Raw genomic sequence first — 26266 nt, 5'->3', positions numbered from 1 at the left:
CGCCTTTGTGCTTTGTCCTTATTTCTTGCCTCTATTTCACTTATTTATAGAAACCTGACTCTCTCTTGCCTCTGGACCTTTGTAAATGTTGTTCCTTTTACTGCCAATACTCTCCATCATATCCTTTATTTGGTTTATCCTTCCTCATTATTTCTATCTCACCTTAAAAACAGTTCCTGTGGAAGACCATCCATGAACTTGAAGCAACATTAAGCCCTCTTGCTACATGTTCACATTAATTGCTGCAATATCCTTATATCATGATACCCATCATATGTTACTGTTTTGATTTGTGTGCTCAGTTGCACAGTCCTGTCTGACTCTTTGTGACCCCGTGGACTGTAGCACACCAGGCTTCTCTGTCCATAGGATTTTCCAGGCAAGAATACTGGAGTGGGTTGCCATTTGTTTTTACTTAATTACCTGTAAGTTCATGGAGTAAGTAACTAAATCTTTTCTGACAGCTAGCACAGAGCCTAGCAGTCTGTGCTCAGTAATTATTTTTCAAATGAACCAATGAATATTTCCAAAAGCGGTGAAGTTTTAGGCCACTTTAAGGAGTTAACATAGAATACTGGACTAATACTGAAGATAAGGTTATGTTCTATATCATTGTCCTGGCAAACACTGTTCACAACTAGAAACCTTGTATCAATGATGCTATGAGATCTTTCACTGAAGTAGCATTTCATTTAATGATTGTACCTTAGAAAACAAAGTTTGAGTTTAGCACAGTATTGATCAAAGTTACAGATTGTGAAGCATATTTTAATGTAAATACTTTGTATAACTACAAAGTGCTCTTTCCTAATTAACCTCTTATATGTTTGCTAATTTTATATGTCCGTGGAGAAGAAAATGGCAGCCTGCTCCAGTATTCTTGCCTGAAAAATTCAGTGGACAAAGGATCCTGGTGGGCTGCAGTCCCTGGGGTCAAACGTGACTGAGCAACCGAGCACAGTTTTAGATGTATCACTAAATCATAGAAAATTATAACACACACACCCATAATTTAGGACGTATTTGAAATTTCACTAAATTCACCTAAAAGCAACCTGGCTAGTACACCAGATTTAAAGTAATGTTTATTGTCTTTTATTCTTTTGCACTAAACATATGTGCAAATAAAGATTTATATGAATATTCAGTAAATCATATATGAAATGGGATAACCACTGATAGAGAGGAGAAACATTTGTAATGCTGAAAAAGTTACAAATAAGATAGAATGACTGAGCATTTTTGGGAAATAACCTCAACAAATAAACTAACTTCTTATGTTTCTATTACATGAGTGGGAGGAGTATATTCATTTTTTTCCCTGTATATTTTAGCAAGGTATATTGGAGGGAGAATTCCAAAGAAGCTACAATTAATAGTAACGGAATTATCAAGCAAAGAGCAATCTTTAAAGTAAAATGGGATTTGAATGTCTCTATAAGGGATATATGGTTTTAGTTATTGGAAATCCATTACCTCATAAAGCTGTCCTGTTGTCATAATGGACAACTCCATCTAATTTAAAGTTCTTCTGAACACTGAGTCTGTATCTTCTCCTTTTTAAGGCTTTTACTTGACTCTCATTTGACTTTCTGTCACAATGAATCTTCAACCATTTACTTAATTATCCTACACTTCTATGTATGCCAAACAACATTCACAACTTGCACAGAATCCGACTGGCAAATTGCATTAGTTTTCTGTGACTCCTGTAACAAAGCACGAACTCACAAGTTTAAAACAACCGAAATTTATTCTTTCACGGTACTGGAAGCTGGAAGTCCCAAATCAGTCTTACTGCCCTGAAACAGCAGTGCTGACAGGACTGCACTCCTGCCACCGTCCAGCTCGCCTCTGCTCAGCCTCCAGGGAAGAGTCCTTTCCTTGCCTCTTCCAGTTCCTGGTAGCTGCCATCATTCCGTGGCTTCTGACTTGTTCAGTCACTAAGTCGTGTCTGACTCTTTGCAACCCCATGGACTGTAGCACACCAGGCTTCCCTGTCCTTCACTGTCTCACTGAATTTGCTCAAACTCATGTCCGTTGAGTCAGTGATGCCATCCAACCATCTCATCCTCTGTCATCCCCTTCTCCTCTGACTACATCCCTTCAATCTCTGTTTCTGTGATCACATTGCATTTTCTTCTGTCTGTGTCAAATCTTCCTTGACATCTTATAAGATCATCTGTGATTGCCTTAAAGGCTCATTTAAATCATCTAGGATAGTCTCCCTATCTCAAGATATTTAGTTTATTCACATTTGAAAGATTCTTTCCCATACGAGGCAATATTTACAGGCTCAAGGGATCAGAACCTGATTATTTTGGGGAGTTATATTCACATATAAATGTCCAGAATTAAACAGATTTTCTTCTTCTTACAAAGGTAATAAGTTTTCCTCTAATCTACCCCATGGCTTGTCTCTTCTACATTTTTACCAACTCAATAACTTCTTTCCATGCAGAACCTTGCAGTATATTTTGCTTATTTCAAATGTCAACTCCTACAAGAATCCTTACTTCTGTTTTCTTTTTCTTGTTTTTTAAAGCCAAATATGACTTTTTCTTTTCCTGACTTGAAAAGAAGGAAAAGTCAGATATGAAGAGAAAACCGACCATTTTTTAAGGAGTTGGTGATTATATTGCAATCATACAGTTTTAATTCCAGTCTTCCTCCTCTCCTGGAACATTGCCATTCGGCCTAAAGCCTGTCACACAGGCAGGGTATCTGTCGCCATGTGGCACTCACCTCTGGAAAAGAGGCATAAGCATTTATTTGAATGGAAGAATGGTGATGGCCTATTTTGTGGATAAGAAAAATTTTAATGAATGCAATTGTTAGAAGTATTTAGTAAATAAGTGAAATGCTTATATTTATAACAGACCTTAGCTAAATAAAAATAAATTTATTTGAATAAGACTATTCCTTTACCTCCTCCTAAACTATAAAATATGTAATAAACAAAGAAAAATAGACAACATCCATAGTTGTGAGGGTTCTGTGGGTTCTTGCAAAAATTCAAGCTGTGCCAAGTGAAGTGCAACAAAGTAACACATGCCTCTTTCTTTAAATAAAATTTGATAGACATGAGAGAATTATACTCAGCATTTCCCTTATCAACTTTGTGAATCTTCACAGTGATTTAGTTATCATGATGCTGTTTATAAAAATATAATCATTTATGAAATTAATCTTTAAAAGACATATCCAAATCAGTTATAAAGTATTATTTTTGGTTATTCATATTGAAATATATCAAAAATGTGTATAAGGGATTATTATGTTAGTTTGTAAAATAAAATAAAAACAGGAAATTTAACAAAGATTATACAAAGTAAAACATAATAAAATGTATCCAGGATAAACCTAGTTCAAAAAGATATATATTATAGTCTTATATGGTGCTTTGTGTGGGCCAGAAATCTGCTTATATCCTAATAGGTAAAGCAGATGAGAAAAGTCAGTACAAAAGAATCAAACATTCTAAAACAAAACAAAACAAAAATTAATCAATTGTTTGGAACATGGCTTAATTCAGATTCTAGGCACTAAGACATTGGATTAACGCAATAAGGTGGTGACGGACATTCTCAGTGCTGTACCAGTAGTGAACACTGCTAGATACCTCAGAGGCTTTTATTATAAAAGTCAGTGTGTGTATGCCAGTGCCATAAAGGCAATGATCGTTTCTGTTAAAATGCTTCCATGGAGAGCCACAATGATATGGTCCAGGCTTTGAGCTCTCTCTTCCAGAAGAGATGAGTGAACTATAGTATATGCATCACATTAGAAGTATGTGTTCTTACAGATAATTATTATTTCATAGGTGCAAGTTGTCAGCTTTGCTACAGAACATAATTGGGATTCTCTGGACTTTTATGATGGGGGAGACAACAATGCCCCAAGACTTGGAAGTTATTCAGGTAAATAAGAGAACTAAGTTTAATTAAAATCTCTCTAGCTCTTGCTCTAAAGCCCTCCCTAGATCTCTGACTTGGTGGTTTTAATTTTGCTTTTTACAAACTATATGCAAAGAACTAAACTACAAGGTAGAAGTTTGAAAGGCTTTAAAGGCAATAAAATTGAAATTGCTATTTAAAACCTTACTATACAGTGTTACTGTATTTGAGTAATTATTTATTTATGCTTTTTGTGTTAATAGCAATATTTTTAGCTGAGCCTTGGCTCAGAAATAGTATATATGCTCCTCTCCCTTAAGAAAAAGGATGAGAAGTAATAGTTAAAAATTAGACAATGCCTGAAATTTATAATATATTCACTTGATAGAATGTTATGCAGCCATTAAAACAATTATAGAGATTATGTAACAACATGGTAAGTGCTACAAGGTACTGTTGTATGAGAAGAAAGAGAATAAGAAATTAATTCTATGAAACGAATTAAATTATATAAAAATCATACTATATACATATGTGTCAAGACCAGAAGATTTTATAATTTGTTATGGTTTGTGAAGGTAGTTTGTGCGTTAATCTAACAGCTTCTTACAACATATTTAGAGTGAAATGAAGTTTCACTTTAACTGTATGCTTTACTTTAATTTGGGTTATAGTGTTTAACTCTAGAAATATAAACATAGCTAAACTATGAACTCAAATATTTCAGATACAGAATTTTGAGTGTCATTAAGTTTTTAATAGATTTGAAAATGGAGATGTTAATCTACTTTTCAGCACCACCATTGACGAAAGCAAAGAATAAATATCTAGAGTAAGAATAATTTGTTTTAGGCATTACAAATATTCTGGAAATAGATTTAAAAAGAAATTTTTCTTGGAAAAATTGTATGAATTTTTGTGCGTATGCATTTGTCTGTAATAGACTTGGTATAATACTTTCTGAATGATAAGTATAATAACTAAATGGCAAAAAGTGATAAATAATAACAGCTGTTGATTACCAAGTGCTAGCTCTGTGTGAAGCTTGTCATACATTTCCTCATTTGATCTTTCCAGCAGCCCTGGTAGGTGATTGACACTAAAAGAAATTAAGTTGCCCGAGGTTGTACATCTAACATTAGAATGAGACTGGGACCCAGCTGGTGTGACTCCACAGTCAAAGCTCTTAATCACTAAGATCTTCTAAGAGATCAAAGGCAGTCAGGGTGACCTTTGAGTTTCTGTTTACCTCTGTCTTCACTGATTCAGTTAGGACAGTATAAATCAGAGAGCAAGGTCAGCTAGGTGGGGGAAACAATTGTGTGTTTTGTAATGAATTTGTCCTGGTTTCTCTTATAGAAGACTCAGTGGTTAAGGTTCATAGTGTTGTGGAAAGTAAGTATGAAGTAACTAGAAAATTACCAAAAAAATGTTGGTAGCCCTATCAACTCATATGCTTGTTGAATTTTATCTTGAGACACAGTTGAAAGTTATTTTTATGCTTGTCATTTGAAATTGCTTCAGTTGTAATCTTAAGGATCTTAAACTATAGTGTCAGATAGTCAAAAAGTAATTGGTTCAAGTAGATATTTTCAATTCAATAATTGAATAAATTAAAGTTGATTTCCTATAGAAGTTCAGAAGAACAAGATTATAAAGCATTTGCTAAAAGACAAGGCAGGCAGTAGTTCATAATTGGCATTTTTTAAATTCTAACAACCAGCTTTGCTGTTGTTATAAGAAACATCAAGGTACTTCACCTGATATAGAAAAAAGTGTATATACTTAAATATCACAATAAAGGGTGATAAATGAATATTTCTTTAAACCCATATAAAATTAGTTATTATTTCATCAAAACACATGCAAATTTTAAAACTCAATTTATTATCTTGTACATGAATTATTGAAATCCACATGAAATTCCAAATATTTATTTTAGGTGACTAGTAAATTTTTCTGCTTTTCATCAGCTTTGTTTGCTGTTACCTATTTTAGGGAGCCATCTAACGTGCTCTCAAAGGTCTGTCTCCTTGGAGATAGTCAAGAACAGTAATATGAAAGACAAATATATGAGAAATATTTTTATTTAAAAATTCTTATAAGACATTTTAATAATATATAATTTCACTTATAACTTGTTGGCTGATTAATAGTTAACTTAGTTTTATTATATTACTTATTATGTGATCACTAAACCACTTTTTCAATTATCATTTCAGGAACAACAATACCCCATCTTTTGAATAGTACATCTAATAATCTATATCTAAATTTTCAATCAGACATCAGTGTTTCTGCTGCAGGATTTCACCTTGAATACACAGGTAAATAAAATATGTGCTGTCCAAGACAATTAAGAAAAATCATATTAATTTTCAATATTAATTTTCTGAATATAGAAAGTTAACGGACTTTGTCAAAATAAAACATCTTACTTTAAGATTTCTGAAGTGTTTATTCAATTCAACTAGAAAATTATATGTATAAAGTTCTGATGATTTTCATCAGAATTTTCAGGTATTTTCTTATTTAAAAAATTTTAAATGCACTTAACATAAGATTTCCCTTCTTAACAAAAATCTGAAGTGTACAATCCAGTACTGTGAACTGTAGGCACCGTGCTGTGCAGCAGATTTCTAGAACTTGACTCCCCTGCTTAAATGAAGCCAGTCGATAAACAGCTCCTCGTTCTGCCTCTTCTCAGCCATTAGAAACCACCAGTTTATTGTCATGTCTAATGAGTTTGACTATTCTAGATACTCTGTATAAGTGGTACCATGTAGCATTTGTCCTTCTGTGTCTGGCTTATTACACTTTTTCTTATTAAAGAGACTCACCTTTCCATCTTGAGTATTCTTATCTCGCTCATCAAATATTAGTTGACTGTATATGCAAGGGTTTATTTCTGGGCTCTCAATTCTATTACATTGTTCTATGTGTGCATTTTTATGCCAGGACCATACTATTTAAGTTACAATATCTTTGCAATGCAATTTAGAATCAGAGGGAATGATATTTCTAGTTTTGTTCCTTCTCAGGATTGCTTTCGATATTTGGAAACTTCTGTGGTCCCGTATGGAGCTTCCCTGGTGGCTTTGACTCTAAAGAATCTGCCTGTGATGTGGAGACTGGGGTTCAATCCCTGTATCAGGAAGATCCCCTTGCAAAGGGAATGCTTATCACTCAAGTATTCTTGCCTGGGGAATTCCAGAGGCAGAAAACCCTGAGATCACAAAGAGTTGGACATGACTAAAGCTTTCACTTTCATGAATTTTAAGCTTTTTTTTTTCCTATTTATTTGAAAAAAAAAATCCCATTGGAATTTTGGTAAGGACTGTATTGATTCTATACATGGCTTTGGGCAGTATGGGCAACTTTGGAAATACTAGTTCTCCATATTCAGTTCAGTTCAGTTCAGTCGCTCAGTCATGTCCAACTCTTTGTGACCCCATGGATGGAACACACCAGCTGGGCCTCCCTGTCCATTACCAGCTCCTGGAGTTTACTCAAATTCTTGTCCATTGAGTTGGTGATGCCATCCAGTCATCTCATCCTCAGTCGTCCCCTTCTCCTCGCACTTTCAATCTTTCCCAGCATTAGGTTCTTTTCAAATGAGTCAGTTCTTCCCATCAGGTGGCCAGAGTATTGGAGTTTCAGCTTTAGCATCAGTCTTTCCAATGAATATTCAGGACTGATTTCCTTTAGGATGGACTGGTTGGATCTCCTTGCAGTCCAAGGGACTCTCAAGAGTCTTCTCCAACACCACAGTTCAAAAGCATCAATTCTTCAGCGCTCAGCTTTCTTCACAGTCCAACTCTCACATCCATACATGACTGCTGGAAAAACCATAAGTTTGACTAGACAGACCTTTGTTGACAAAGTAATGTCTCTGCTTTTTAATATGCTGTCTAGGTCGGGCATAACTTTCCTTCCAAGGAGTCTTTTAATCTCATGGCTTCAGTCACCATCTGCAGTGATTTTGGAGCCCAAGAAAATAAAGACTGTTTCCAATGTTTCCCCATCTATTTGCCATGAAGTGATGGGACCAGATGCCATGATCTTAGTTTTCTGAATGTTGAGCTTTAAGCCAACTTTTTCACTCTCCTCTTTCACTTTCATCAACAGGCTCTTTAGTTCCTCTTCACTTTCTGCCATAAGGGTGGTGTCATCTGCATATCTGCGGTTATTGTTATTTCTCCCAGCAATCTTGATTCCAGCTTGTGCTTCTTCCAGCCCAGCATTTCTCATGATGTACTCTTCATATAAGTTAAATATCTCCTTAGTGGGGGAATATTTCATTTGTGGTAATTTAAGAATCTGTCCACTTGTGGGGGCAGACCATATTAACTAGACGTAAGCATTTTAAAGAACTTCCTTTTGTATGCAGAAGCCTCCAAAATCACTGGTTGAGCTATAAGAACATAGTAACCTCTGTAAGAGAAAACTGTATATTTTAAATGAATAGAAACAGGACCTTTAAGAAAATTTTTTAAAAATTAGTTTCAATATTTAGAAAAAGCAGAATACTTATCCAGTAGGGTACTGGAAAAAATAATGTTGTGTGTGTGTGTGTGTGTGTGTGCATTACAAATAAGGTAGGTCTAATAACTTTTCTGCATTGAGAAGACACACATTTTATTGCACATCTTTGGTATTTCATTTCTGACAATCCCTGAAATAAAAGTTCTGCCCACAGGGTAACATAAGGAAGTAATCACATTGGGGAAATAACAGTCTCATAATCACACTATGAATACCAACAACAGATGCAAAAGACATTAACATTTGCTATAAAAAGGACAGATCTTGTGTTTTCTTTGTTTTTAACCAAGAAAGTAGGCTCTTTCTATATTCCTAAAGGAATATTTCAAGTTGTAAAGGTTTCAGGAAACATGGCAGGTATTGTACCTTGGGAAAAGGAAATTTGGCTGAGATTTCTTCTAGCAAGTGAATATTTTCTCTGTCTGATTTTCCTACTCACTCATGAGGTATTTCAGGGAAAAAAAAAAAAACAAAACAAAACAATCTCAATTATCTGATGGCACAAGATATTAGACAGATAGGCCTTGTTTTATATTTACTTAAAAGGGAAATGCTGACAAGTGGCTGATTTTTGTCTTAGAGTACAATTTTGCTTCTTTAACTTGGGATCATGTCATTTTAACTTTGAAATGTGTAATTATGATTACGATCATACAAGTCTGATGTTCCTTCTGCTCAATTTATCATTCTCATGCCTTCGTCTCATTAATATTTCTAAAGGCCCACTTTGATCATTTCATATCATTATTTTCCTGTTATCTACTGAAAAAAGGCAGCAATTAGTTTCCTCTCCTCATGTTCTTATTGCCTCCCAAAATGAGAACAAATTCACTTGTTTATTTATCAAATTTTAATTGAATAGCTACTAGATGTTAGGTATACTTTCTAAATGTAAGTGCTACGTACTTGTATCAGATCCAGTCCTAAAAAAAAAAAAAAAAAAGCTTCAGACTAACTGAAAACAAGGACATACAAACAGCCATAATTGCAAAATTACAGTGTAAACACTATAAGTATAGTTTATGTAAGTTGATGCTTCTCTGATAATTGTACACTGTAGTTATCTCAAAGTCTTGTTGAAAATCCAGGTAATGAGACTCAACCCCAATAGATCAAGTCAGTCTTTATGAGATTCAGCAAACCATGTGTACTTTTACCAACCTCCCAAGGTTACTCTCACAATGGCTAAAGTATGATATCATATGTAATGTAGATGATGTCAGAGAAGGTAGTGATCAAAACTCTTATGGGTTACTCATAGTAGAGTCAGGGAAGACGTCACCAAAGGACAAATCTAAGTGCTTTTTTCCAGATAAGAATTAAAGTATAGATATAGAAATAGCTTGGACTTTTAACAGACCTCCTAGAATGTAAAAATGTTAGTTCTTTATCGGGTCTGACTCTTTGCAATCCCATCTCTGTAGCCCTCCAGGATCCTGAGTCCATAGGATTCCCCAGGCAAGAGTACTGGAGTGGGTTGCCTTGCCCTTCTGCAGGGGATCTTCCTGACTCAGGAACTGAACCTAGGTCTCCGGCATTGCAGGCAGATTCTTTATTGTTTGAACCATGAGAGAAGCCCTTCCTAGAATGTAGGTGGACATAAGATAATGTATGCTGAAATCAGACTTAGGTTTCTGTCTTGGCACTGCCATTGATGGCCTTGTGACATTAAGTGATTTCTAAGATTCCCTAAGAATCCAGTTTCCTTACCTGTAATATGTGATAATAGTAGCATGTAACTTGAAAGATTGTGTCAGAGTTCAATGAGATCATCCATACAAAGTGTTTCTCATATGACCAGGTACATAGCAAACCCTCAGTAGATATCATGTTTTCCTAAAAATGAGATGAACCCACATGACTGGAGATGTTATGGAAGAGATTCAATGAAGGGGTTTCAATTTGAGGAATAAGATAATCAATTTTGAATTTTAAAAGTCCCTTTTATTTTAAAAAGGCATGAGTGCATTGCAGGAAGAGAATATGCTGAAGAAAAGGAGTAGCAATGGTTCAAATGAGAAACTCTGAAGATGATTATTGTGGTTTTGTAAATGAAATGTTAAAAGATGCAGGAAATAATGAGGTGAAATTGAAAGATTTATGGCCAGTTAGGTGTTGGAGATGAGAAAGAGAGAGGTGTAGAGGATGATTTTCATGTTTTGGTGTTTTGATTTTTACTTTAGATCATATCACTTTGTATATGATCATAGTTTTTCTTTATTTCTTTGGCAAGCTGATTACTTTTTTAGACTTTTTATTTGATTTTTAGAACTTAGACATGGAATTAAATAAAGATCAACACAAGTACTTTTATTTATCTGTAATATTAGACAGCACACCTTGTACTGGGATCTAGGAACCAAAAATACTTCCTAATTTAACTAATGTTAGTATCAGTTTAGGGATAAGATTTCAAGAATGAAACTCACTCATGTTGCTATTCAGGGTCTTTTGTGTTTCCATACAAATGGAAACTAGGAATAAAACTACCATATGATGCAGCAGTCCCACTACTCAACATATACTCTGATAAATCCACAATTCAAAAAGACACATGTACCCCACTGTTCACTGCAGCATTATTTACAGTAGCCAGGACAGGAAAGCAACCTAAATGTCCATTGAGAGATAAATGGATAAAGAAGTTGTAGTACATATATATAATGGAATATTACTCAGCCCAAAAGGAATGCAATTGGGTCTTTCATAGTGATGTGGGTTAACCTAGAGTCTGTTATACAGAGTGGAAGTAAGTCAGAAAGAGAAAAACAAATACCATATCAACTTCACTTTCACTTTTCACTTTCACGCATTGGAGAAGGAAATGGCAACCCACTCGTGTTCTTGTCTAGAGAATCCCAGGGACAGGGGAAGCTGGTGGGCTGCCATCTATGGGGTTGCACAAAGTCAGACATGACTGAAGTGACTTAGCAGCAGTAGCTTAGCAATGCATATATATGGAATATATAAAGTTGTAGTACGAATTAACATATTTACAGTGCAAGAATAGAGACACAGACTTGGTGACATAGTGGGGGAGGAAAGAGTGGGACAAATTGAAAGAGTAGTACTGACATATATACACTAGCATGTGTAAAATAGATAGTAAGAAACTGCTGTATAACACAGGGAGCTCAGCTCAGTGCTCTGAGATGACCTAGAGGGGTGGGGTAGGAGGTGTGGGTGGGATGGAGGCTCAAGAGGAAGGGGATATATGTACATTTATAACTGATCTGCATTGTTGTACAGCAGAAATTAACAAAACATTGTAAACCAATTATATTCCCATTAAAAAAAAAGAATGAAACATATTAAAGGTTTATTTGGTACTACTTTCAACATAAGAAAAAAGGTAGATGGATACAACATTTATATGTATGTAATCATCCAGACATCCTGGAATGTGAAGTCAAGTAGGCCTTAGAAAGCATCACTATGAACAAAGCTAGTGGAGGTGATGGAATTCCAGTTGAGCTATTCCAAATCTGAAAGATGATGCTGTGTAAGTGCTGCACTCAATATGCCAGCAAATTTGGAAAACTCAGCAGTGGCCACAGGACTGGAAAAGGTCAGTTTTCATTCCAATCCCAAAGAAAGGCAATGCCAAAGAATGCTCAAACTACCGCACAATTGCACTCATCTCACACGCTAGTAAAGTAATGCTCAAAATTCTCCAAGCCAGGCTTCAGCAATATGTGAACCGTGAACTTTGTGATGTTCAAGCTGGTTTTAGAAACGGTAGAGGAACCAGAGATCAAATTGCCAACATCCGCTGGATCATGGAAAAAGCAAGAGAGTTCCAGAAAAACATCTCTTTCTGCTTTATTGACTATGCCAAAGGTTTTGACTGTGTGGATCACAATAAACTGTGGAAAATTATGAAAGAGATGGGAATACCAGACCACCTGATCTGCCTCTTGAGAAATGTGTATGCATGTCAGGAAGCAACAGTTAGAACTGGACATGGAACAACAGACTGGTTCCAAATAGGAAAAGGAGTTCGTCAAGGCTGTATACTGTCACCCTGTTTACTTAACTTCTATGCAGAGTACATCATGAGAAATGCTGGACTGGAAGAAATACAAGCTGGAATCAAGATTGCCGGGAGAAATATCAATAACCTCAGACATGCAGATGACACCACCCTTATGGCAGAAAGTGAAGAGGAACTCAAAAGCCTCTTGATGAAAGTGAAAGAGGAGAGTGAAAAAGTTGGCTTAAAGCTCAACATTCAGAAAACGAAGATCATGGCATCCGGTCCCATCACTTCATGGGAAATAGATGGGGAAACAGTGGAAACAGTGTCAGTCTTTATTTTCTGGGCTCCAAAATCACTGCAGATGGTGACTGCAGCCATGAAATTAAAATATGCTTACTCCTTGGAAGGAAAGTTATGACCAACCTAGATAGCATATTCAAAAGCAGAGACATTACTTTGCCAACAAAGGTTCGTCTAGTCAAGGCTATGGTTTTTCCTGTGGTCATGTATGGATGTGAGAGTTGGACTGTAAAGAAGGCTGAGTGCTGAAGAATTGAAGCTTTTGAACTGTGGTGTTGGAGAAGACTCTTGAGAGTCCCTTGGACTGCAAGGAGATCCAACCAGTCCATTCTGAAGGAGATCAGCCCTGGGATTTCTTTGAAAGGAATGATGCTAAAGCTGAAACTCCAGTACTTTGGCCACCTCATGCGAAGAGTTGACTCATTGGAAAAGACTCTGATGCTGGGAGGGATTGGGGGCAAGAGGAGAAGGGGACAACAGAGGATGAGATGGCTGGATGGCATCACTGACTTGATGGACGTGAGTCTGAGTGAACTCCGGGAGTTGGTGATGGACAGGGAGACCTGGCGTGCTGCGATTCATGGGGTTGCAAAGAGTCGGACACAACTGAGCGACTGATCTGATCTGATCTGATCTGAATCATCCATTAATCAGTCAGTGATCTTTATATTTTATAGTTAACTTATTAGCCTTCTTATCTTTATCCACAAATTCCTTTTGACGTGTAACATAACATATTTGAAATCCTGCCTACCATATTGAAACACTGAGTATAGGCCTAGTCAACAAACTAAGGATGTACTGTAGAAATTTTGAAGAGAATTCAAGAGATTCATGAATAAAAGTTCAGTTTGGGTAAAGTTATTTTTCTGGCAGTAAAAACTGTTAAAAGTTATTGAAGGATTATGTAATCCTTTCTGGAAACTTCTGAATTTAGGAATACACACTTGTCTTCCATGGTGACTTTGAAAGCTGTTTTGCAAAGGATTTAGAAATGGGTTAAATGCCTTCTTGAAGTTATTTATTATCCAGTTAGGATTTAGAGGTTAGACAAACTATGATAATCAATAAAAAACTGACTATAAATTCAGTGTTCTCTTAATACATATTCCAGATGTATAATTCAGAAGAAATATTCTGTAGCAGACAAAAATTATTTAGAACCCCATTTTTACATCTATTCTAATCTTTGATTTCCATAGATGGAAAAACATTTGAATTTGAGTTATAAAATTCTAGAAAACAGAGATTAATATTTCTACCTTTTGATCTTGAAATACTTTTAAAAATCTTTTTCCAGCTTTATTGAGAAATAGTTGACATACATCACTGTTTAAGGTATACAAAAAAGGTAGTTCGATTTATATATGTTGTGAAATGATTAATGCAATAGGTTTAGTTAACGTCTATCATCTCATATATATGCAGTAAAAAAAAAAAAGGAAAAAAAGCATTTCTCCTTGTAAAGAGAACATTTAAGATCTACTCTCTTAACAAACATGTATCATAGAAAAGTGTTAACTATAGCCATCGTGTAGTAGTTTATACCCCTAATTACATTACACTCATTTATCTTTTTACTGGAAAGTTATACCTTTTGACTACCTTCATGAATATGTTTATTAGTATTACAAACTGTACTCTCTTAGAGGTTGTAGTTCCACAAATCAGGGTAAATCTTCTAAGTTACACACAAAGTGAGATAATAAATATAAATTTGGAAATATTCTCAATAACATTTTTCTGAGCTGTTGATATATTCTATTAATTTTATGCTATTAAATTACCTGATATATAATGAGATAACCGATATTAATGAAAAGACTTTTTAAAAGTCAGTTTTTCTGTCTGTTAATAACTAAAGAAACTGGACATTGAAGAGAAAGAAGGTAGGCGGAAGACATGTTTGCCTAGCAACTTTGGAAGGCCGCAAATATTTATACCAGAGTTCCAGAGTTTAAAGGATACAGTTTTCTCTGCTTAATTGAGATAAGCTGAAAAACACTTATTAAAAGAGTCTGATTTACGTTTTTCTATTTTCTGATATGAGTGATCATAATTTGACATGAAGATGCATCATTATTTGTATTGGAAATTGTACTGGTGTTCTGGTTAATAGTCATGTGTACTAGTGTAGTTAGGTGTGCTAACGTTCTGTTTTAGTAGTCATGTAAATAGAAGTAGCTGCTCTGAGTTAGTATATTTTTTCCAACATTGTTCACATTCTTTCTGTTTCCTGATCCACAAGAGCACTAGAAGGTGGGAATCTATTCATCAGTTTGTGTGTGTGTGTGTGTGTGTGTGTGTGTGTGTGTGTGTGTGTGTGTGTATTTTAAACATATGTGATTCTGGTTATAATTGTATGTCTTGCATAAATGTATTTGTTGCTAGGGAAAATGTTCCTAGTGCATGGAATGCCATTAATTGTATCAGTGTTGGGTAGGCTTCCACAAAAAGAACCTGTAGTTTCTAGTTGCTCTTGTTACTTGAATTCAGGTCCAGCCTCATCATTTTGAAATGATCATTTGATTGTAACATACATATGCAGTTTTCCTCATACTTCCTGTTTGTGGAGGCACACTTTTACATCCCACTAATGGAAAATCCAGCACCTTCCCTGGTAGCTCAAACAGTAAAGAGTCTGCCTTCAGTGAAGGAGGCCCAGGTTCGATCCCTGGGTTGGGAAGATCCCGTGGTGAAGGAAATGGCAATTCACTCCGTATTTTTGCCTAAAAAAATCCCATCGACAGAGGACCCTGGCAGGCTACAGTCCATGGGGTCGTGAATAGTCGAACATATCTGAGCCTCTTCACTAGCACCTAATGGAAAATCCTAGAGGGACTGTGAACATTTATAAATCAATGAACAGTTTTTGGTCTTGAACTTATAAAATGAACTTATTTTAAAAAGGGAAACTATATAGTAATTGTGTTTGAAAATTTATGGGTGCTCAAAGATCTCAGGATGTAGTCTCTGAGGAAGACAAAGGTAATGTCACCATAATGAATAATTTTTTCCCTCCTCCCACACCTGAGATCATTCATTATATCTACTACTAATAATTTTGCTGTAAATCTTATAAAAACTCATGTGGCCTGAAAACATCTTTCCATGTTGTGCAATAGTTGGAAGGCTAGTCTGAGTACCCAAATTATAAAAATAGTTGTAAAATAGTCAATGCTAAGGAATGTATTCATTTAAATGTAGTTTATAAATAACAAAAGGTTTCAGTTCAACACAATAGTTATTTTATTGCTTTCCTTCCTTGAACAATATGCTTAAGACCTAATGCATTAGGTCTTAAGTTTATTTTTATAACCACAAAAAATGGGCTAGTTAGATAATTGATTATTTGTGAAAAAATAGTGATTTGTGATTAGTGATTTGTGATTTGTGAAAATAGTGATTTGTGAAAAAGGTAATTATATTTTTACCTAAACTAATTGTCTTATTCTACTTCATGTATATCATCTTGTAACTATTAATTTTAGAAACACCTCCTGTCCAAGTTAAATTGTTATTGTTTGTCATTTCTAATTTAAATTGCTATTAACCTAGACTATATTACATGCAAATATGTGTAATTGATCTTTATAAACACGTTTCACTCCTTAAACCTATAAGGCCATTCTAGTTTTGGCATAGTTTACTCTTTTATCCAAATTTATTTCATGATCATCTCATTGATTTTTCATGTCTTTGTGGTATTGATTTAGAGATGGTTCTTAATTAGAGAGTCTCTGAATTCATAAAACATTGTGTTTGTGTAGTTCTAAAGTTTCTCTAGTTATATCTTGAGCTATTGTAGTAACACTGCTCCTAGTCTTCTGGATTTTCTTATAGAAGCTTCTCTTTGTGAGTCAATCACAAAACTGAAGGTCCTTAAGTTTGGGGCTTTATGTAAATCTTTATATGTGTTCTTTATATTGCTAGAATATTTATGTGAGATCTATTGGTCTTAAACATAGAGACATGCTTTCATGACAATAAATATATATATATATCCTTTATCTAGAATCCAAATGTACAACCTAACTTCCATGCTTAAAACCATTCAGTAATGCTAGTAAATGTTTTTTGAGGGCATCCTGTGTTCCTGAAACTATCTAATTCTTATACATGTATTGTTTTCTTTATGCACCAAAATATTCATGTGAAGTTGGTATAATTTTGCATCTATTTTATAGGTGAGGAAACTGAGACATAGAGATTATCTCAGATTTTACCACAAAAAGGCAAGAAACTAGTGGAACCAGAATGCACACAGAGTACATAAGTTTTGTTCTTAATAACTCTGAATTTTACCTCCATTAACCATAGTAGGAAAATACAAACTTCTACATTGATTAAGATTACAAGATTGTTTATATAGTCTATATCCTGTCTCCCTTTTCAACTTCATTTTTAACTGCCCTTCCCAAAACACTATAATATGTTTTACAAAAAATGCTCCCCTTTTTTCTTCCATAAAAGAAGGAAAAATAACATAAAACATTATCCACTTAACATGCCAAGACAGCATACTCACCTTCCTCTTTATTATTATGAACTGATAAAATATATATATTTTTTAGTACTCACATAGGTTAGTTTCTATGAAATAATTATTTAAATAGAAGACAGCCTTCTTATATTGTGCTTGTTCTGCTACTCTGAAGCCGTCTTTTAAAACAACCCCCTCTCTAGCTCTACCCAGAATTTCTTCAGAGCATGGTTGCTTATGTTGCTAATTGATCTTTGCTTTTCCAGCATGTGTGTAACACAGTAAGAACATACAATTGGTACCAGTAATTGCTCATGTAATGAATGAATGGTCCCTACCTGCCAGATTCTATTTATCATTTTACTTATCTTTATTCTTTGGACTAAAATTTTATAGGTAGAATCTATCACTGGGGTTTCCCAGGCGGCTCAGTAGTAAAGAATCTGCTTGCCAATGCAGAAGACGCAAGAGACATGGGTTCAATCACTGGGTGGGAAAGAGCCCTTAGAGTAGGAAATGGCAACCCACTCCAGTATTTCTTGCCTGGAAAATTCTGTGGACAGAAGATTCCTTACAGGCTACAGTCCATGGGGTCACAAAGAGGCAGACATGATTGAGCGACTGAGCATACACACAAACACACATTTATTACTGAGTACTCAGTTTTTCAGAATAATGCTAGGTCAAATGTTAAATAGGTAAACATAAGTAAGAAAAGTTGAGAATCAGGGTAAACATGAGCGAAGCCTGTACCACATATTTCTAAACTTACACTGCTACTCGTCAGTGACTTTTTTTTAAAAAATTTATTTTAATTGGAGGCTAATTACTTTACAATATTGTGGTGCTTTTTGCCATACATTCACATGAATCAGCCATGGGTGTACATGGGTTCCCCATCCTGAACCTCCCTCCGACCTCCCTCCCCATCCCATCCCTCAGGGTCATCCCAGTGCACCAGCCCTGAGCACCCTGTCTCATGCATGGAACCTGGACTGGCGATCTATTTCATATATGATAATATACATGTTTCAATGCTATTCTCTCAAATCGTCCCACTCTTGCCTTCTCCCACAGAGACCAACAGTCTGTTCTTTACATCTGTGTCTCTTTTGCTGTCTCGCATGTAGAGTCATCATTACCATCTTTCTAAATTCCATATATATGCATTAATATACTGTATTGGTGTTTTTCTTTCTAACCTACTTTGCTCTGTATAATAGGTTCCAGTTTCATCCACTTCATTAGAACTGATTTAAATGCATTCTTTTTAATAGCTGAGTAATATTCCATTGTATACCAGAGCTTTCTTATCCATTTGTCTGTCAATGGACATCTAGGTTGCTTCCATGTTCCAGCTATTGTAAACAGTGCTGCAATGAACATTGGGGTACACATGTCTCTTTCAGTTCTGGTTTCCTTGGTGTGTATGCCCAGCAGTGGGATTGCTGGGTCATATGGCAGTTCTATTTGCAGTTTTTCAAGGAATCTCCACACTGTTCTCCATAGTGGCTGTATTAGTTTGCATTCCCACCAACAGTGTAAGAGGGTTCCTTTTTCTCTGCACCCTTTCCAGCGTTTATTGTTTGGAGACTTTTTGATAGCAGCCATTCTGACCGGCGTGAGATGGTACCTCATTGTGGTTTTGATTTGCATTTCTCTGATAATGAGTGATGTTGAGCATCTTTTCATGTGTTTGTCAGCCATCTGTATGTCTTCTTTGGAGAAACGTCTGTTTAGTTCTTTGGCCCATTTTTTGATTGGGTTGCTTATTTTTCTGGAATTGAGCTGCAGGAGCTACTTGTATATTTTTGAGATTAATTCTTTGTCCGTTGCTTCATTTGCTATTATTTTCTCCCATCCTGAAGGCTGTCTTTTCACCTTGCTTATAGTTTCCTTTGTTGTGCAAACGCTTTTAAGTTTAATTAGATTCCATTTGTTTATTTTTGCTTTTATTTCCATTACTTTGGGGGGTGGGTCATAGAGGATCCTGCTATGATTTACATCAGAGAATGTTTTGCCTATGTTTTCCTCTAGGAGTTATATAGTTTCTGGTCTTACATTTAGATCTTTAATCCATTTTGAGTTTATTTTTGTGTATGGTGTTAGAAAGTGTTCTAGTTTCGTTCTTTACAAGTGGTTGAGTTTTCCCAGCACCACTTGCTTTTGAAGTCGAAATTGTTCTGTCTGAAAAACTTTATTGACAGACATTTACGTTACATTTTGTTATTCAGTCTCTCAGTCATGTCCAACTCTTTGCAACCCCATGGACTGTGGCACGCCAGGCTTCCCTGTCCTTCACTGTCTCCCAGAGTTTGCTCAAATTCATGTCCATTGGGTTGGTGATGCTATCGAACCATCTCCTCCAGTGCGTTCTTCTCCTGCCTTCAATCTTTCCCAGCGCCAAGGCCTTTTCCAGTGAGTCGGTTGTTTACATCAGGTGACCAAAGTATTGGAGTTTCACTTCAGCGTCAGTCCTTCCAATGAATATTTAGGGTTTATTTCCTTTTGGATTGACTAGTTTGATCTCCTTGCTATCCAAGGGACTCTCAAGAGTCTTCTCCAGTACCACAGTTCAAAAACATCCATTCTTTAGCTTTCAGATTTATGGTCCAACTCTCACATCTGTACATGACTAGTGAAAAAACGATAGTTTTAACTGTAAGGACCTTTGTTGACAAAGTAATGTCTCTGCTTTTTAATATGTTGTCTAGGTTTGTCATAGCTTTTTTTCAAAGGAGCATGCATCTTTTAAATTCATGGCTGCAGTCACCATCTGCAGTGATTTTTGAACCCAAGAAAATAATATCTGTCACCGCTTCCTCATTTCCCCCTTCTGTTTGTCATGACGTGATGGGACCAGATGCCATGATCTCAGCTTTTTAAATGTTGAGTTTTAAACCAGCTTTTTCTCTCTTCCTCCCTCATTAGGAGGCTCTTTAGTTCCTCTTCACTTCCTGCCATTAGAGTGGGATCATCTGCATATCTGAGGTTGTTGGTATTTCTTCCAACAATCTTGATTCCAGCTTGAGCTTCATCCAGGCGAGCATTTTGCATGATGTACTCTGCATATAAGTTAAATAAATAGAGTTAAAATATACATGTACATGTTACATAATAATATGTGACAAGTTGTGTTTAGTAGATTAGTTAATACAAGGTACATTCTGTTGAAAAAGTCTGTATACTTATCATTGCTGATTTCTCCAAGTCCTGCAACTAGTAGCCCAGCTCATATTGAATTCATCCTTTATCACCTTCTACATTATTCTCAAACCATTATCTTATAATGATAAATATTAAATGCCAAGTGATAATTCTAACGTATTAAAAAAAATCATTAAATGTGGTGTAAACCTAGAAATAATAGTTATTTTGTATCCATTAGAGAAAATTTTTAAATTGAAGACCTGCAGTATTCTTAAAATAAGATCTCACTATCATTGAATACAAGCACTGGTCCAAAGACATATGGTTCAGTTCCTGTTGATTTCTTTTGCATGCATGCTAAGTCACTTCAGTCGTGTCCAATTTTTTGCAGCCCTATGGACTGTAGCCTGCCAGGCTTCTCTGTCCACAGGAGATTCTCCAGGCAAGAATACTGGAGTGGGTTGCCATGCCCTCCTCCAGGGGATCTTCCTGACCCAGGGATCGAACCTGTGTATCTTAAGTCTCCTGCATTTGCAGGAAATAAATCCAGGATTTTTGGTTATTTTCAATAAATTTGTACATGGGTTGTCATGTCAAATTCATAAAGTGTTTTTTTTTTTTCCTTTTTACATAACAGTGTTACTGGGAGTCTTAGCAATAATTAAACTTTCTTCTCCCTTTCTCCCTATCTCATTGCATTAAGGATTTATTAAAATCATAATGGAATACTATATATGTATATTTTCAAAATGATCAAATACAAATGCTATGATTTACACCATTTTCTCCTTCAGATTGCTTTGTGAACAAAATTAAAGAATATTTTTGTTTATAAATGAACTTTTAAAATTGAAAGGCTGAGGTTTTAATGTTTACAGCCAGGGTAACTGCCCACAGTAATTTAACAGCATATATAATTAATTCTGTGCAACTTTTGATGTGGATTTTCCCTTGTATTCATTTCTGTTTGTTTTTGGCTATAGCACTTAATTCATTGAACCAATTCCCATTAAAAAATTTTACTCAAAGAGCATCTTTGATTGCCAGAGACATAATTTTACAAAATTTATACCCTTAAAGATGAAAATGACTCAATATGTTGATTGGCTAAGCTTAGTTAAGCAGGAGAGAGCTGTTTGAAACATTTTACAAATACCTTTTCTTTGTTGATTCCTGCAAATAACCTACTGGTATTGTTACTTAGAAAGCAGTGAAAAATAATAAAGAAGACATTTTTAAACTACTGAGTTTAATCACTCAGTTTTGTAAATTAAAAAAATGAGTTAAAAATATGAACTGCAGTTTTTTAAGATATTTCTGTTTTATTTTCTTTAGTGCATGTAAAATAATTGAATGCAAAAAAAATGAGAGGGGTTGTTAATATATGACTTCTCTTTCTTATCTAATTACTTCATTAACTTATTTCCTCCCCTGAGACAATCTTATTAAACAGATTAGAGTGTCAAACTCAAACTTTTCTAGGAAAATAGAAGGCAATATGTTTTTATACCCCCAAATTCTCTACTAATTCTCATTTATCTACTAGATTTTATTGTTGTTATTCAGTCGCTCAGTCATGTCTGACTCTTTGCGACTGCAAGGACTGTAGCATGCCAGGCTTCCCTGTCCTTTACTGTCTCCCACAGTTTGCTCAGACTCATGTCCATTGAGTCGATGATGCCCTCCAACCATGTCATCCTTGGTCACCCCCTTCTCCTCCTGCCTTCAGTCTTTCCTGGTATCAGGGAAAAGGAAAGATACGTCCATCTACTAAATAAGTGATGTTAGTATTTGCATTCCATTATATAACTTTTAGAAATGCAGGAATATATAATAAAGTGCATAAAATCACCAATAATTTCATATCAAGAATCTTAACTACTGCTAATATTTCACTATTTCCTTTTGGTCATTTTTGTCTGTGATTATTTGCATATAAGAATTTTTAACATACAAAATTATTAATGCATAGTCTATAGAGTTTATATCATGTTTTAAGTTAAAACTTTCATAAATATTTTGCTATATGTACATACATTATGGAAAAAATCTCTCTTAAAAATGAGTCTCATTATTTTGTGGCATCACTGTGCAATATTTTCTTTATCCTCCCAGAGGAGAAAATCAACACTTTGGGAAATTAGTAGTTTTTTATGTATATGACCTTGACTAGAGTACTTGATAGAAAGAAGGAGAAATGAACATGTAATGAATTTAGCCTTCTTAGCAAAAATGATCACATAAATTACCTTAATGGTAAAGGATAATAAATGTACTGTTCAGAACATCCAGTATACTACTTTTCCTTGTTCTAAAGTAAACTCCGGGAGTTGGTGAGGCCTGGCATGCTGCAGTCCATAGGGTTGCAAACAGTCAGACATGACTGAGTGACTGAACTGAACTGAAATGAACTGAAAAGGAAAGTGAAACCATATTGACCAGATGTATATGTTTATATCATAACTGTTCTATTTGGTTAATCATTCTTAGAAAGCTTTCTATAAAATCAGATGAGTTTAATGGATAAGACCCATTAGTGGATGTTGAATGAGACGAAAGTAAATGTAACATCATTTTTGTCTTTTCTTGGATTTCAAAAGTTATATGGAAAGTGAGACATTAACTCTTAAAAGGTAGGTCACAATTTAAGGATAACTTAACTTGCCTGGTTCTATAAATTCAAGATTACAAAAGATCAAGAAACATGGAGCTTGACATATGTTTAGAGACCTAGCTAACTGTGGCACCAGCATTGACATTCTAGTCTATATGACTCAGTCTCCTTTTGGACTACCTCAAGTGCATTCCTAAATGACCAGTTTGCTCCTTGTCTTTACTACCTTACTTTCCAATCTAACCACAACTTTATACAGTCACTGCTTTTATTTAATTTTCTATCCTTTAATTTGTACCTACTCTCACCATTATGTTATTAGATAAAGTTTCTTCCATTTGCAAAGGCAGACATTTGTATTTATTAAGAAATATAATAGAATGCTCTTTCTTTCTCATTCTATTCATTCATCTTTACGAAGAATGTTTATTGAGTGCTTCCTTAAGACTGTGTGATTTAAGCCACCCTTATGGAATTTATATTCTCAGAAGGGGATATTGAATAATTAATTACATAATTATTAATTATTAATTTATGTCAAATGCAACAAAGATGATGGATAGGGTGGTGTTAAGTATGATGGCATCTATCAGAGAGAAATAACGTGGTCAAGGAGTGAAAGAATCTATATGATATTGTCATACTTTTTGTTGTTACTCAGTCACTAAGTCATATCCAACTCTTTGCGACCTCCTGGACCACGGCATGTCAGACTTCCCTGTCCTTCACTATCTTCTGGAGTTGCTTTCCTGAATCGTTGATGCCATCCAACCATCTCATCCTCTGTTGCCCCCTTCTCCTCCTGCCCTAAATCTTTCACAGCATCAGGGTATTTTCCAACAAGTCAGCTCTTCACATAAGGTGGCCAAAGTATTGTTATTCTTTAGAATTTAGGTTTTAATGCTTTTTAAATAAATTATTATATACAGTGAATATTTATAATGAGTATACACATACGCACATAATGATTTTGGAGTGGTGACTGCTTCCTCTCATCCATTCAGATATGTATTGCATGCATGCTAAGTTGCTTCAGACATATTCAACTCTTTGCAACCCTGTGGACATAGCCCACTAGGCTCCTCTGTCCATGGGTTTCTCTAGGCAAGAATACTGGAGTGGGTAGCCATTTCCTCCTCCAGGGGATCTTCCTGACCCAAGGATTGTACCTGGGTCTCTTACCTCTCCTACATTGGCAGATAGGTTCTTTACCACTAGCTCCACCTGGGAAACCATCAGATATGTATTAGATTAGCTCAAAATGTGAACTATAGAGAAATAGATAGCAAACATTGGCTTCTATTGAAGATAAAAAGGTTTTTGATAGTAATATATTCACATGCTTAAAAAATGTTTTGGCAAAAAAAATCAAACAATTTTTGAGCACTTAAATGAATAATTTTATTTTATTTTTTTAAATGAATAATTTTAGAAATAAGGCCATTTGCAGAAACATGGATTGACCTAGAGATTATCATACTAAGTGAAGTAAGTCAGAAAAAGACAAATACTGGATGGCACCACTTATATGTAAAACCTAAAATATGACACAGATGAACTAATCTATGAAACAGACTCAGACGTGGATAACAGACTTGTAGTTTCCAAGAGACAGGGAGGGTAGGATGGACAGAGTAGCAATTTGAGGTTTGTAGATGTAAACTATTTTATAAAAAATGGATAAACAATAGATCCTGATGTATAGCACAGAGAACTGTCTTTAATATCCTGTGATAAACCATATTGGAACATAATATAAAAAAGTACATATATATATAAATATATATATTATATATATAATAGCTGAGTCACTTTGCTATACAGCATAAATTAACACAACATTGTAAGTGAAATATACTTCAATAAAAAATGCTAAACTAAATGAAACATTTTAGAAAAACATTTTACTTTTAGTATGCTTTTATTTTTTATATTGGGAAATAAGTTGTTAATGTAAAAATAATGGAAGTGTTTTGAATTATCATCTCCATTTCATAAAAAGCTACTAAGTGATATGAACAAAATAGCAAATATTTTTTAGTCATTTTACTTAGAATGTTTTAGAAATATAATTCCATTTTATTATCACAGTAAATTATTATTTTTATTTAGTGAGTTTCTTTTTAGGAATTTTTACTTGTATCACAGAAGAAGTTTAGGCTGAGAATTAAAGAAGAGTTTAGGTATAATCACACAGCTAATTAATGGTTGGTGCCATGAAAATTCAAATAGTTCTATGGTGTAGTTGCAAAATACATTGCTGTAACCATATACAGTTAAATCTTATTCACAGAATATCCTTAATGTCTCAGTGTAAATCTAGTTTTAATGACATCAATATTCAATTTTGGTAATTTAGGCATGATTTAAGCATTCATCATTTGAAAGTTACATTTTACTGCTAATTATTCTTAGCTATTGGTTTGGATTCCTGTCCTGAACCACAGACTCCTAGCAGTGGGATTAAAATTGGAGACAGATACATGGTTGGTGATGTAGTATCCTTTCAGTGTGATCAAGGCTATTCTCTTCAGGTAGGTCTATTTTAAAATTTTAGCTTTGAATTTCATTACCCTTTCAGAATATTTTAACAAATTAATGATTAATAATACAGAAGTTATAAAACAATACTGATCTCAGGCTGCATAATTTAACATTATTAAATCAAAAGGTATTCAATTTGTCAATGAAGTATTTGTGAGAGAAATTGCTGGAATGAACTAAATTGTTTTGTTTGCAAGTAATCAAAGATGATTTTGGAATCAAAATGAATGTTTCCTTTTATCTCTGTACACATAAGATATAAAAATTAAACTCCCAGATTTTCAGAATTTGCAAATAAAAATGAAAGTGCTACTTAAAGCATTAAATAAAGCTTCCATGATAATAAATTCCCCAGATTCATTAACAAAATGACTACAAATAAGTTTTGCTAAAATTATGGAGTTACAGTGTAAATTCTCAATTTATGTATTTATATTAATAATCTTTTGCAAGTTTTTTAAAGGGTCTGAATTTATGGCCTCATAAAAATCTCCCTAAAGCATAGACCTATTAAGAAATTAAGGGAAAAAAAATGAGACAGAAACTATTTCACATGTTAAATCAATAAATTCCTTAGAGGAAATAAAATTTAAAATGAATGATTTATAGTCTTTAAACTTTTATTCCTAATTATTAGTCTCAGTAGAACATTAAGTTTTTCTAGACTCTATATAAATTTAATATACCTTAGTTGACTTTTCATATTTTTATAAAATAATTTTATAATCATTTTGTATCTATCCTACCTTGAATAT

General features: G+C 34.7%; 1 protein-coding gene across 3 annotated transcripts in view; it reads left to right on the top strand.

The window, feature by feature from the left end:
- Positions 1 to 26266, top strand: part of CSMD3 (CUB and Sushi multiple domains 3) — a 1478779-nt gene that overhangs the window by 1294557 nt on the left and 157956 nt on the right. For all 3 annotated transcript variants that reach the window (XM_086335396.1, XM_086335395.1, XM_086335397.1), the window contains 3 exons: positions 3824 to 3920; positions 6119 to 6223; positions 25383 to 25501. In XM_086335396.1, coding sequence (XP_086191522.1) covers positions 3824 to 3920; positions 6119 to 6223; positions 25383 to 25501 — 321 coding nt within the window. The remainder of the gene's footprint in view (positions 1 to 3823; positions 3921 to 6118; positions 6224 to 25382; positions 25502 to 26266) is intronic.

This window comes from Bos grunniens, chromosome 14, assembly GCF_055505025.1.
Source record: "Bos grunniens cultivar Pamir isolate PY7600 chromosome 14, Bosgru_T2T1.0, whole genome shotgun sequence".
Lineage (NCBI taxonomy): Eukaryota > Metazoa > Chordata > Mammalia > Artiodactyla > Bovidae > Bos > Bos grunniens.
This window is presented reverse-complemented; position numbering and strand designations above follow the sequence as displayed.